The sequence below is a fragment of the Trichosurus vulpecula genome, chromosome 2, assembly GCF_011100635.1.
Source record: "Trichosurus vulpecula isolate mTriVul1 chromosome 2, mTriVul1.pri, whole genome shotgun sequence".
NCBI lineage: Eukaryota > Metazoa > Chordata > Mammalia > Diprotodontia > Phalangeridae > Trichosurus > Trichosurus vulpecula.
The window spans coordinates 178924510-178940038 of record NC_050574.1 but is presented as its reverse complement, the minus strand read 5'-3'; the positions used below and the strand labels follow the sequence as shown (position 1 = coordinate 178940038).

At 33.7% G+C, this 15529-nt stretch overlaps 1 protein-coding gene across 2 annotated transcripts in view; it reads right to left on the bottom strand.

Moving 5' to 3' along the window:
• Positions 1–15529, bottom strand: part of ZMYM2 (zinc finger MYM-type containing 2) — a 94475-nt gene that overhangs the window by 13091 nt on the left and 65855 nt on the right. For both annotated transcript variants that reach the window (XM_036743069.1, XM_036743070.1), the window contains 5 exons: positions 12390–12540; positions 10979–11151; positions 4287–4452; positions 2613–2647; positions 394–523 (listed from right to left, as the gene is read on the bottom strand). In XM_036743069.1, the coding sequence (XP_036598964.1) occupies positions 394–523; positions 2613–2647; positions 4287–4452; positions 10979–11151; positions 12390–12540 (655 nt within the window). The remainder of the gene's footprint in view (positions 1–393; positions 524–2612; positions 2648–4286; positions 4453–10978; positions 11152–12389; positions 12541–15529) is intronic.

The following is a 15529-nucleotide window of genomic DNA, read 5'->3' as shown; positions in this document are numbered from 1 at the left end:
TGACCCTGGGCAAGTCGCTTAACCCCAATTGCCCTGCCCCCCCTCCCAAAGAACTAAAAAATAAAATGATTTGTCTACAATCACATAAGTTTTATTTTAAAAATAATGAATGGAAACCATTACTTGTATATTTCTAACACAAAAATCAGTTACCAATATTCTTTCAATTTCTATAGTTCATCATATGACTAAGTAGATTTTCTCAGAAAATTCTAATTTTTCATTTCCATTATTTAAAATGTTTGTTATATACTGAAGCACAATAGTATTTCACGAAGAACTGACAACACATATTCAACTAGCAGTTTTTCTGAAACTGAAATGGATCTGTTCCACTTAGTGAAGTAAATCAGTAGTGAAATGTACAGTCAGTCACATTGTCAAAAAACTTACCTGTCTGACAAGATTTTGTTTGCATGTGAGGTTTACAATATGTGGCCTTTGTCATTGTCAAAGGTTTACAAAGAACTGCTTTGTTCTTCATCTCTTTGTTAGGCGTTGGGGAAGGAGGTGGTGCTGAACTCTGAGAAACACACAAGAGTTGATTTCTTAGCTACCCACTTGGTATATCCAAAAGTCAGCAGTTAGCTTATATTCTGAAATTATGTTATGGTTCTATAGATATCAACATGTTGGCTTTGCCTAGCATGTAACAAATTCAATCAAATCTTACAACAAAGTAATGGAAATTAAATACTATGTACGAAAACCAGCTCTATTGGAAATCCATCTGTACATTAAAAAAAAAACAATTAAAACTATGTGCTCTAGAATCATAGGTCATGTGCAGCATCTTTGAAATAAAAGATTATTTTGTCAAAACATACATGAAGACCAAATACTGATTTTTAATAAATAGTACAATATCAGGCTTCCAAAAAAGTTTGTATCTTATAGAACAAAAATCTCTGAATTCGAAAATTACTGTTAGAAGAAAAATTCTTCTTCCTGAACAGATAAAGTGTAAATATGACATTCTAAATCCCTAGACTGGATAACTGCAAAATATTTACAAAGGTAAGAAATTTTAATTAAGGAAAGCGAAATACCTTTATTTCATATTAGACTACACTTTGATGTTATGAGTATAGTTACAAGCAGGGTAAAGGAAGCTGTGATCAGTGGGATCAAGGCACACTGTAATGGATAGGGGAAGCTAAAAGACTAGAAACATTTCACAACTGACAGCATAACAAAAATAGGTTTGAAAGACCCATTGCCTCTTACAAAACTACCTTCTCTCTTGCCTGTCTCTCATAAAGCAATGGTTCTAAATTCCCTTGAAGCACTTATGATAAATCTCTGATACAAAGAAATGCAATGGAGCTGAAGGATTGTTCCCTCTGTCTCAAAGTACATGAAATTCAAAGAACTTAATAGAAATAATATGGTCTTTTCATTAAACTCTTTCTTAAAATAAACTAGCAAGGACCAAACAACCAGGAAGTAATTTTACTATAGGCAAACGTGTTCATTTTACAGCATTCACAGTCTTTTAGCCAAGTAAAACATGATCTTAATACTCATTAATATCCCACGTGGAAAGATAATTTGGCAATTTATGTTCAAATATGCATGTTTGTTGCAAGGGCTTTGTCTCTACTTTTTTGCCCAAGGGAGTGTTGCAACAATTAGGCTAGCAGCTGCTGTGGGAGTGAAGGACCAACACAAGCCCAACAATATGAACACTGCCAGCAGATTATTCTGATCTGCTTTACTAAGGAAAGTAACATTAAGGGGTTAGCAACAATCTTACTTTAATCCAACATACAAATATCATTCACTTAGTTCAGGGGAAAGAGCCAGCACCCTGAACTTCAGAGCAAATACAAACAAATTACAAAGACATATTATAAACAGACCAAACACAATTCATAGTTACCAAGAAGGCATGAACATCTGGGTTCACAAGCTAGAGGACTCTAAACTACTGGGTTCACAAGCTAGAGGACTCTAAACTACAGCTGCCCAGAGTGTCCATATCTACACTCCTCCAAGAGTGAGAGCCCCCAAGCAAATAGCTCTGTTCTCTCTTTTTATACAGTCATGGATGTCATCAAATGTCATCTGAGCAACCAGAACTTAGGGGCATACTATTGGCTCTGGTCTTGGCAACTCCCTTTAGGGCCCCAAGGGCTTCACACCCATATTGGCTTAGCACCTAGTAGATAGGGGTTTGTGCCTGGGGCTCTGCACCTAGTAAGGCTCAATGAGAGACACTGAATTAATTTAGGATTCTAAAACAGTAAAAAAAGTCCCACCTTAGTTACCAATGCAGGGAGAGAGAGGCAAGGAAGAAAGAAGATGATGATAGCAAAAGAGAAAAGGGGGGGGGGGGGGGGGTGAGGTGAGGTAAGAAGGGGGCTGAGGAATCATTTAAAAGAAAAAGGAAGGAAAAAAAGCCAAATAGGATGAATTTGAAAATGACAGGTTGACTGTCACAGACTCTCAACAAGAATAATCCATACAGAACAGACCTGAAGTTTCATGCATAATCCTCTTTTTCTATTCCTTGTATGTGCGATCTCCCATTCTATTTGGCGTATTATGTTCAGAACAAGAAGAAAAATTAAAGTGAAGTTAAAAAAAAGTATCAAATTTAACAGACTTACCGTCACTTTTGTCCGAGGAGTCTGGCAACCTTGGTCTATAACAGAATGAAAATAAGACAACTTCATTTCATTCCATAAATCCTTTAAATAAACATTACAGCAATAAGACCTATGATGTTGTTGGCATGAAAATTGCCCCCCAGAATGTTCATCTCAACCCTTCTGAAATTTATAGGATCCAAAGTTGCCTGACAATCAGAGAAGTAAAGCGATTACCTTCATGGCACTATTTATCAATCAACAAAGATTTATTAAGGAACTGTTAATACAAGGCACCGAGCTCAGTACTGAGAAGGTAAGCATAAAATATAACAATCACTATGCTCAAATAAGCTTACATTCTTACACAAAATATTAAATGTCAGAAGGGGCATCTGAATTCAGATCTTTCTTACTCCCAAATCCAATACACTATTGGCACAATGTCCCTCTAAATTATTATTGCTTTCTCCTAAATTTCAGTGGATTTTAAAATAGTCATTTGAAGATCAAGTTCCATAATTCTGGCACACTTGGAAGTGGAAATTATTATCAATTAGCCAAAGTTTTACAATAAAAATATTCTAGGGCTACTTTGGCATAATATTTCTGCAAACAGGCAATAAAAAAGGTTTGTTCAACGAATTATAAAAGGAAAAATCAGCTTGTCTCAGCAAAAATGGATTTTCCTTTACACAATTATGAGTCTTCCATACATAAGACACAATGCCAGGTGCTTCTAGATGTATTTTAAAACACAAAAACATCATAAATACAAAAAGAAACCCTATTTTTAAAAATTCTTTTCAGTAATATTTTAGAGATTTCAAAAACAGTTTTATCTCAGATTCTTTCTTAGGTAGTAATTCCCTAATTTCAAATGCCCTAAAATTTTAAAACATGGGATGATAAAAGATAATGAAGCAACTGGTAAAGTGGTTTGTTTTCTAGCTCTGCAGTCAGGAAAATCTGAGTTCAAATTCAGTCACAGACATTTATTAGATGTGACCCTGGGCAAGTCACTTGAGGCATTTGCCTCAGTTTCCTCAACTGTAAAATGGGGTTAAGTTCACCTAATTCCCAGAACTGTAAAGATCAGATGAGATATTGGTAAAATGCTGTGTATAAAGCTAAAGCCACTACATAAATGCTAGTCATTTTATTATTGGCAAATAATTTAAATTAATACTAACATTTATAAGAATGGCTACTAATATGGCTTTGCAGATCTGTCATGTTTTCTTAATAGTATTTAATTCTTTGGAACCTACCAACTTAGGTATAACTTAACCACACACAAATTCAGAAATATCTACTATTAAAAAGTTCAGCAAAACAGCACTTTCATTAAAAGCTGTAGATAAAAATATAGTCAATAACATATGGAAATACGTGTAAGTATTAACATATTTTGCACTATTTTCATGAAGTACCATACAAGGATACCTGATTTCAGGTAACAAAGCTTTTTAGAATGTCAAGAATCTTGAACCTTGCCTCAAAGTCCATGCCAAGTAGAAAAGGAAATAGACTGCAGATAAAAACAGATCCTTCCAATCCAAGACTCTTTGATTCTAAGCTGTATTTAATTCTGTCCTCAAAATCTCCAAGAAATGGGACACTGTTTGGTATCAAAACAGAGAAACTGAAAACTTTACAGAAATTTTCCAAGTTACTACCTGAAGCATTACATACCATAATGTAAGTTTTCAGGTCCTTTTTGGGTTGCCATGTTAGGTTCATTTTGCTGGCAGTAAAAACGCAGTAAGCAGTGCTGATCACAGAAATGCTTCATTTCTCCACGCCACTGCACGCGTTCTTTAAGAGTTCCTTGAGATTTACAACAGTCACACCTTGCAGCCTTAATATAAAAGGAAAAGTTTCAGATATTTTAAATAAGAGGTCTTTCGAAGAAAAATCCAATTGTACACATACACAAATTAAAATTCTTAAACTAACTTTTCTCATCAATTTTGAAATTCAAATCCAAATGAAATTTTACAAATAAATCTGATGAAAAAAATTTATGCCCCAAATTATGTTGTGTACACATGCAGTTTTATTAATAGTCTAAAAAATTTTTCTTCCTTAGCAAAAAATGACTGGTTCACCAAATTTTCAATAGTCTCTTATTACTTACCAAGGGTCAGAAAGACCAACTTAAATGTGTTTTATTAACCGAAATTAATGTCCATATCAAGTTTTATGGAGGTATAGTTTTAGGCCCACCTTAAGTTGCAGGTTAATGCAAATTGCGAAGTCACATGTAAATACACCAGTCAAAAACCATGAAAAAAAATCTAGCAATAAAACTATATAATAAAATTGTATAATAAAAGATTGCCTTTCCAAGCCTCAACAGATATTGAGTAAATGGAGAGTGTATATATAAGGATTTTAACAATCCTTAAGATATCACTGCAAAAGGCTTTTGACCTGAAATACAACATTACAAGCAACACTAAACCAACTATTTGTATAAACGAGAATAGCATCAATTAATGCTTTGAGGTTAAAATTTTTTAAACAGCAATTTTTTTTTAGGAAGGTCAAACTATATCCCAGTCAAGATGTGGCTAGGACCTGTTCTAAAACATTTCCAGACAGAAAAAATGGCAATTCATGATGAGAACAAGAAAATTATCATACTATTAAAAATATACATATACCAACAGTAGTTCATTAATGTGAAAATATTCAGGGATATATATAGATATGTATCTGGGGTGTGGGTGTGGGTGTGTGTGGGTGTGTGTATTTAGTCTGCAGTGTGTGTGTGTGTGTGTGTGTGTGTGTGTGTGTGTGTGTGTGTGTATTTAGTCTGCAGCCTATCCCGGGCCTGTTTTCTCTACCCTTTGTCCGTTTTTACTAACCCCTAACATCTCTATGAAGAGGGCAGGCACGGGAGAGATAAAGGTTGACTTTCAAATTCAGTTCTGTCAAATGTTTCTAAAGTAATTTCTTGCAAATACAAAAAAAGGGCTATGCCATTTTAAAAACTCATCCACCTAAGTGCAGGTATGGTTGAATAGCTGCAAGACATCTGTGCCCATATACTTTAAAGATTTTTCTGTACCTTAAGGTAATCCTAGCCATGATTTTCCCTGTGGACCCCAAATAATCCAAGAACTGGTATATGGTTTCTATTTACTTAATAATTTAATTTTTGGCTAGAGAAATCTTAGAAAAGCTCTAACTTCAAAATTCCTTTTCAAGAATGTTGACTGCTATGTTCTTAAAGTCTTACGTAACACACATACCCAAAGATTAGAACACAGGATCTTTTTTTTCTCCGGGACAGGTTTTTCCCCTGCTAAATAAAGGTTGAATAAATGATTCTCAGTATCAATTATGAATACCAGTGATGGCAATGTCACTTCTCATCAGCAAATTTCTGAGACCAGAATTATAATTCTACCTAAGAGTCATTATCCATACTTACAAGCCAAAGAATAACATTTAGTTAGACATAATATTAACACAGGTAATATTTTAATACTAACCACAAATAATACTTTCCAAATATGATCTAACTAGAAATTAAACTGGCAAAAGGCTGCTTTCAATGGCCCTATAATATACTCAACAAATAACTAAATACAGAAAAATGGCAACTTCCATCTAATCTGCAAGGGGCCAGAACATAATAAAAGTTGTAGAAAATTCTTGTCTGCATTATTATTAATGATCTGATTATTTCCATGATTAAAACCTGTTTTATTCACTGTAAACTTTACTCATTCAATACAATGCAGACCTACTAGTACCATTACATATCACTCTCTAGCTCTGAGTATATATATATACTTGTTTAAATTAGCAATCTAAAGGCCAGAGGTATAAAAAAATGAAGTCTAGTTCTAATTATATGATGTGAACACTGAGAAAACCATAATCCTTCATTTTATAATTACTGATTTCCATAATTTACACTGAGAATTTGGCATAATCAACAATATAAACTCCCCCAAATAACAAGCAATAGCAGACATACATTTTCAGAGCACTCCAAAGAGCAATTACCATTGTAATCCCTTCTTTCCAAAAACTTCTCCCCCCACAAACACTTAATAGATGGATATTTTTTTAAAAGAGTATTGATTTACTCAGCTTTGAATGTATGCAATACATAGCCAAAACTCAGAGCTTAGTTCAAGTTCACTTGTACTCCAGAGACAAGTGTTTTCTAAAGTAGGGGATACTTTTTAAAAATTTTTAGTGTGTCCCATTACCCCAAAACCTTTGTTTACAAAATTGCGTTTCATGAGTTAAACACTTATTACCCACTATACACTTCCATTTTTCAAGGTACTTAGGGCTTAGGGATCCCTGGCATTCCATGGAAGAGTCTGAAAATCACTACACTAGACTTTAAATCCAACCAAAACATAACTGAACGATCTACTGGGCAATACTGTTACTTAAAAAGGTTGACTACTTGTCCTGTTCACTCCCAATTCCCAACCCCATTCCCACAATTTTGATGACTTTCACCATTCTAGCAGAATGAGAATGTTATTTTCTATAGTAAAGAAATGTGACCTGTACTCAGTTACTGGGTAAACCTTGCCACCCTAGTGATGAGGCATGGACAGAATAGAAAAGAAAATAATTTTAAAAGGAACTTCTAAAGACCATTTCCATCCACTGCCGGAATTCTTTTGGGTACATCTCTGAATTGCTGTTGATCCAGCCTCTGCTTGAACATGTCCAGTGACTGGAAATACCCCCTCCAAGAGGTAGTCTCTTCCAGAGTTGGACAATATTAACTAAATTCATATCAACTTCTTCCTTAGATCAGGATACTGAGGTCTAATCTAGTTCTACTTCTGAATTTTGTAGCACAAATCAAATCCCAATTTAAAATTATCCCGGGGGATGGGGTGGAGAGGTGTTAAAATTTAAAAGATGTAAAAAGATTTTTACAAATAGTTTGTTAGGAACCTTTTATTATTTTCTAATTATTCTTTTGACTAGAAAAGCATACTTGGTAGCCAAAATGAGGCTACCAGACAAGTGGATAACTTTTCTCTCTTCTAAGTACCAATAATACAATGGAATATTTGTGACTGAGTAACTGTGTATTTGTAAAATGGCTTTCAAAAAGAAAGCATAGATAAAATCACACACATGACAAGTTCTGGAGATGATGATCAAATAGATGCCATTTCAGATGTTCTAGAAAAGCAGCTTAAACATTTTTAAAGGGATTTGCATTAAATAATGTGGTCAAATGTGGTCATATTATGCTTTTAAAAACCATGATAAAGCTCCAGTGGCAAGGGAGAAAAATGTCAGATTTTTATAAAAACTTTTCAAACAGCCCAAACAAGAAAGAGTAGAGGCCATCTTGCAGAAACAGTAGGTCTTTTTCAGAATGGAGACTTTTATACCAGTCTATGCTAACTGTTTCAACTACTAGGTATAGAGAAGGAGGTATAGGGGAAGAAAAGGGATGATAGGAGATAGTAAATGGAAAAAAATTCTAGATAAAGACAAAAGGACCACCCACAATTAAATATGCACCAAGACACTAAGAAATATTTATTTTGGGAAAGAGGTGGAGGATACTGCCTTTCCAGGAATGTATGTGAGGGAAAGGTCATTAAATCTGTTTCTAATATTTCTGGCTGACTAAATGCCAATACATTTGATTCCACTCGCAATGTACTTTTCACAAGATAAGTCACCTCAATTTTAACTCCCATATTGTAACAAAATGGGGGCATATACTATGAAACTTGATCATTTAAAAGTACAGTAAAATCAGGAGCTTAAGAGACCATAAATGTAAAAATTTCAAAAGAGTACCCAATAACTGTCATTTGTGTCAAACATTACAAGTATAAGATTAAAGCTATACTAGTTTTGTTTATGGTTGATGTAGCCTGGATTAATTAATTACGGCCAAACTCCCAAACTGAATGAAGATAAAAGAATGGATATGGTTAAAAAGAGTTCAGTAAGAAATGTTCGTGGAAACCTTAACGAAGCTGAGTAAAATAATAATATATTTTGCCAATTTAAAAAAAAAGATCCCTGACAAAAGCTGAATAAAGGAGATTGAAATAAATGTACTGTTTCACTCAAAAATAACAGCTCAGCAAGCAAAAACCTTCTTTCTACTCTGCCTGTTGGCAACATCACCTGGGTTGCCCAAGATAAATCATATTTAGCTCCTTTAGATCAGCCAGCACATAGCTGACTGTGTTAAGATACCAATATTTTGGTTTACTCTGCTGGTCCTTGTCAGGTGACTTGCTACTTTACTCTTATACCTCAGATCAATAAATACTAATGCTTTTCCCTGAAATGAGAAATTTACTGTCTTGGAGGAAAAATACTTTCAAATACACAAAAATATTCTAGGTTCAAAATAAGACAAAGGATACATAATAAAAATGTGTTTAATGGATAGAATACTGGCATTAAACATAACTAGATAATTAACTGGCTATTTCACTAGTTTTTTAGTATTTTGAAATAAATTATTTTATTGAATTTCCAACATTGGACATTGCATGAAAGAGAACATTAAATACAATTACCCTTTAAACAAGTGGTAAAATGAACAAATTACAACTTGTGGAATTAGTCTGCATATTTAACGACAGATTATTTATATTTACTTCTCAAGAAAAAAATTAACAGATTTCTATATTTAGGCTATGGTATGAAAATAAACACAAGGTAAGACCCTCAAAAAAAGCAATAAACTAGAGACAGGCACATTCATAAAGTTGTGAACACATTACAGAAATCTGCAAGATAATCTTTACCATCTAAAAACATAGAAGGCTTGGGTTCACAACATGCCAGGAAAGCACCAAATTGCACAATAGCTATAAATCATCACAAAGTAACAATTTCTGTCTCTAGTATGAAAGTATTAAGATAAAAATTAAATTAGTGGTAGGATCAAGTTTCTTAGTTATAATTTTTCCAGTACTAAGGTGAGCCAATGTTAATTTGCCCCCCCCAACAAAAAAAAATCTTGAATGCAAAAATAATTTTTAAAAATTTTAAATCAGGCACTAAATTATTTCAGTGGTTACCTGAAGCCAATAAAAACAAACCTTCAAATGGAACAAAAGCTCAAAAATTGAATACAAGGAACAGATCAAAAAAAACAAAAACAAAAACAAAAATCCAAACCATTGGTATATTATATAAGGCATGCATCAACCTGTATATTAGAGGATGTATTTTATTTCTCCCCTGCCTGGCTTTTCAATTTAGACCTTAATTTCAAAGGTTTAGATCAATATCAACAAAAAAAAAGCACTAATTTTTAAAATGACTTTTAAACAAAATAAAACCTTTAACCTCAATTTTGCACACCTGACAATTCAGCAATTATATCTTGCTTAATGCTCTAGAATGGCATATATTAAAAAAATTTTAATCGCTGCTTTTCAACTAGAAAAATTAATAAGTAACTGTATATTTAACTGCAGATCTTCTGGAGTCATTCCAAGATATCCTTCAAGTCGTCAACAGTTAGTTCCATTTCAATGGCCAATTTCATAAATGAAATGCATAATATTCGCCAACATTTGAAACTCTTATTGTTTATTTCCTCAGAGGTAGCTCACAATTTTGTAAAGGTGGTGACGAATTCTGTCTTCTTACGCTTTAGAATTGTATCCATAATGTAGCTTTAGTTATTGAGATGGTTTTCCATGTTGCAGGCACAGGAACTAGTAAATACTTTCTCCAAGGTAATATTTGACTACCTCAGTTCAATTTTACACTCTCTCCCACCTACAAGATAACCAATGCTGTGCAAAATGGACTGAAATTATTAAACTTTCCTGAGTATTAAAAAGTAAAATAACTGGATTAAAGCTTCAAAAGAAATGCCTTTGGTCTCTTGTTTTTTTCCATTGAGAGTCCTTTCACCTCCAAAACACTGAAAAAAAACAAAGTCTCCAAAATTCACAATTAAATTTAGGAGTAGGCTGAGGTGACAAAAAAAAAGAACACATCTAAAATACATCTCTCAACTGTTCAAAGCAGTAATTGCCTGCTAATATTTTTGAATATTTGTAAATGGCCATCAAAAATAGTTTTTATTAATTAAAACAAACATTATAAAAATAACCTGATTTATAAAACTAAATTGGTGAACAAATAACTATTGTATTATTTAAGACTATACAGTAAGTACTTCACAGAAAAAAATGCTACTTCAAGTTACAAACATCAACTGAAATGACAAAAACTGTATTTTTACTGACTGCATGGCAGAAACTATTCTAAACTCATTCAGTGGACATTTTAAAGAGCTATGAATTGTAACATTTTAATGAGGTACTCAAATGCAGTTCTTTGTTAGTGACCAGTTACAGTACTGTAGAAGCCATCTAAAATTCTGAGTTACTTGCCTTATAGTACCAATCTTGAAATTTTTTACAGCATTCTTCACTGCAGAAATCTCTCACCACACCATCAAGTTCTTTAGTTGCTCCCTTTTTACAAAGCTGGGAACAATAGTTGCAAGTAACACATCTCAATCCTAAACGTCTTGCAAAATCTTGTTTATAAAGCAGCTTGCAGCCTGAAAGAAATACCAATATTTACTACTGAAATAATCATTATGGGTCATTTTCTTCAAAAGAGAGAAAAAAAGGAGATGAGTCATCTACAGTATCCCCCAACACACATGACAATATACTAGGTATACAACTGGATTCAAATAATGTGTAAACCGCTAAATTTAAGAAATTTGCAATGTAACGTGACAATAAGATGGAAAAATCAAAGGTACACCATTAAGACACCATAAAATTATTAAACTGGAAGTAATACATAATTAAGTTGAGTCAAACAAGACTTTAAGGTAGTACAAAATCATATTTGGCTGCCCTTTACAATTTTATCTTTCCCTATTCTATTATCTGATGAATGATGTACTACAAGAAAACTTCGAAAGAAGCCTTTCCATTTCCTAACTCTGAGACTTTGTTTGGACCATTTCACCAAAAAACCTATGTTATCACAGCAATGTGAAATATCTCTCGCCTTCCTAACATAGCAAAATAATGCATGCTCCTAACCCAGGGTCCATGAACTTGTTTTTTAAATTTTTCAATAATAGTTTTACACAGTAATTGGTTGCCTTTGTAATCCTATGTATTACATTGTAGGCATTTAAAAATATTATCCTGAGAAAGGGTTCATGGGTGTCAGCAGATTGCCAAAAGGATCTAAAAAAAGGTTAAGAATCACTGCAATAGGAAATTTTTTTCTTTTACTTACCAATTTCTTCTGCTGGCATAAATATTTTTCTTATTTAACTTTGTTAGTATGTTTTTAAACAACAATATTCTAAGCGCTAGTTTAGGGCAAAGATAATGAATTATATCATCCACAGTGCCTTGTACAATAGTAGACAAAAAAATTATTTTATCACAGATGTAAATATTAAAGAAATCAGAATCGACTATTTTTTTGCCCAAAGGGACTATGCTACTTGATCAATTTTTATTGTAATCTGAAAGATTACATTTCAATTCTTTCTTCCCAAGTCAAAAATCAATAATCAAACTGCATTTATCATTCCAAAGGACTTTCCCAGCATTTATAATTGACTTTAATTTTATAGTTTCCCTGAAAAAGATAGGCCAAACAACTATTCCCATTTTACAGACAAGAAACCTCTGATCCAAATCTATTAAGCCATCTAACTAAACAATCAGTGCAAAAGACAAAAATTATTTTTTCAATTGGTCTGCTTAAAAAATGTTTCGCATAAAAATTACCCAAACAATTATGAAAGTTTATAAAAGCACCTACCTTCACTACAGAATGGCCTCTTAACTCCAGAGAAATTTACTGTTTCATGTAGGGTCTTCTCCTCTTGGCAATATTCACAATATGTAACAATGCAATGCAACTTTTTATAGTCATCTGAACATGTTTTGCTGCAGAACTGATATACTTTGTTCTAAACACAAGAAAGCAAGAACAAACTTAAATGCCAAACAAACATTACAGCAACAACAGCAGTTAATTTTGCTAAAAGCTGCGGTCCAGAACCCTTAAAAAAAATCCTGACTCAACACAGGCATATATACATGGACCAAAATTCTAGGCACCTAATTTACCTCTCTTCCCTGGTAAATCAGATATTGTCCTCCAAAATGCTCACTCCTGACACCTTTGAATTAAAAAGTAGAAACAAAGAAGCTAGAAATCTGGCTTTGCTAATAACAGTATGAAGTAGAAACAAAAATTCATAATTATGAAATACTGTAAGATTTATGAATAGGCACAATCCTGAGAGGTAGATAATGCAAGAATTCTAATCAACACTTGAAGCGTCAAAATGGATTCAAGACTAGTTCAAATATCACACAGCTAGTTAAGTGTTGGAAGTAGGATTGAAACAGAGATGTAATTCCAGTGTCCCTCATTTCTCCCATCTACCTGATTTCTTCTCTGTCAAGACGAGAATTTCCAAAAAGGCATATATCCATTTTTCACTTGTGAGCTATCATTCCAGGCACCAACTGCCTTATGAAAACCCACCCTTGACCCCCTGTCAACACACCCACCTTAAATCACTCTGTAGTTTAGTTATCTTCCTACATGTTATATACTTTCCACCCCAGTGAAACCTAAGTTACTTGAGAGCGTAAATCATGAATTTTTCATTTTTTGCATTCACAAAACAGGCCTTGTGGAATTTCAGGAGTCCACATTATTAATTGCATCAGTGTGAGGAACTCCCAGTGTGTCAAGCAGTTCTACTGATACATATCAGAATTTCATCCGATGTACAGTTGCCCAGGGCACTGAAAGGTTAAGAAACTGGTCTATGTCTTTAAAGCCAGAACATAACAGAAGATAACTCTTGCCTTTCTGACCAGATTGACCCAGAATGCTCATCTTCTCTCAGGTTCCCAATGAGTAGATATTAAATCAAACTAAAGACAATCATACCCCTTCCAAACCAAAATTAAGGCCAATCAATGGCAACAGGGCTTCTAGCACTGAAACTCTAACAATGGAAATGGCTGAACAACTATACTAAGACAAAAGGGTATGGTGAATTAGTCCTGCAAGACTGGGCAATGACTAGTACTCCTTTCCCAAAATGTTAATAACCAACATAATATGCAGCCTAACAGCTCTGTGAGAGTGGAAACTTGGAGGGAAAAAATTATACTCCCTTTAATGGGAACAAAAGAGCCTAAAAAAAAGAAATAGTATTTGAACTTGACAATTAAGGGGGTATTGGATGAGTAGACAGACTGCCACAAATTGGAATGAGCTACATGCAAACATACCCAAACGTAGATTGCGAAAGCATACCAAGAGTCCTAGTATACCCTGACAATCTGAGAATTCAATCTGATACAATTTTAAATGTGTTGAGACTTCATGGCTGTAAAAAAGCACCTAAGCTATTTCAACCACTTAACTCCCTTCAGAAATTCACATTTCCCATCCCACTGCTGACAAATGGGACACCATGACTAAACTATGCCTCGCACTAAAGTAATACTGAATCTTCTACTAGACCAGATTCTGAGTCCCCAATGTAGAACATTAAAACACCCATCTAACAAAAGCCTTGATTTTTTTTTCCCCGTACTATCTCTGCCTCAAATTAGGAGCAATTAAGGTGAAACAATGAAGAGAGATTTGGAATCAGGAAGACCAAGTTCAAATTCCACCTTAGATATTTACAAACTGTATGACCACAGGCAAATCATTTCACTTCTATGTGTCTCAGTCTGTACAATGAGGATAACAACAACTTCTACTCAGAGCTCCTTTCAGGACCGAATGAGAAACATACGTAAAACGCTTTGAAAACTTTAAAATGTCATTAAAAAGCTAGCTATGATTGAGAAGCAACTGGGTGGCACAGTGGATAGAGCTCCAGGGCTAGATTCAGGAAGACCTGAATATAAATACAGCTTGTGACACTTATTATGAGCTGCATGAATCTTGTCAGGTCACTGAACCTGTCTGCTTCAGTTTCCTCAACTATAAAATGGGAATAATAGTGCCTACCTCCCAAGGTTGTTGTAAAGAGCAAGTGACATATTTGTATAAAAACTGCCTAGCACAGTGATTGACATATAGTTGTTAGCACTATATAAATGTTTATTTCTCTCTCCCTTCCCAAATTTTCACTGTTTCTTGCTTCAAAAATATCAAACAAGTGTTTTCACAATCAACCTGGTATCCTTACTACAGAGCCAATAAATTTATCTTGGAGAACTCTAGCATCAAGCATGGGCTTAAATAAGGGCTTTCATGATTTCCTAAAGGTTAAAAATCAAAAATACAATTAAATTTTTTGTATTAAAAAGGGCCTTAGAAAGATCATCTAGGCCAACATACTGATAATATGGCTGAGGAAACAGTAAAGATCCAGAGAAGCGATTGGCCAATATTAATCAGTTCTAACTTAAAAGCTAGATTCTACACTGCAAGTTAAACATATGCCTGAAAGACAAGCTTAATTATTTGAAAGAATGAAAGATAACACATCTGGGTACAAAATGCGCCTTAAAAGGCAATCATAACTGGAAAAAAATTTCCCTAAATTAATATATACATATATATGTATATAAACACAAACACAATCATAAATGGGAGATCAGAGAAAAGGAAAAGGGAAAATGGAAAAGAGAAGGCTAAAGAAACAGGGGCTACAGGATTAAAAGAAACATCTAACAAATTAGATACTTAATCTCTTAAATACAATTTTAAAAAAAACCTAGAATGACAAGTTAGCAGATGTTACAAATAAAAATAATTACTTATAACAGTGAGGAAGGAAAAAAATGCACACATTTCTGGGGGAAAAATGTTCTTACAGAAGTAAAACTACTTCTTTCCCACAAAGAAGTATTCAATGTAAAAAAATAAACCTAACCAAACCAATGTTAACTGTGAAATGTGTACTTTCTTTCGAG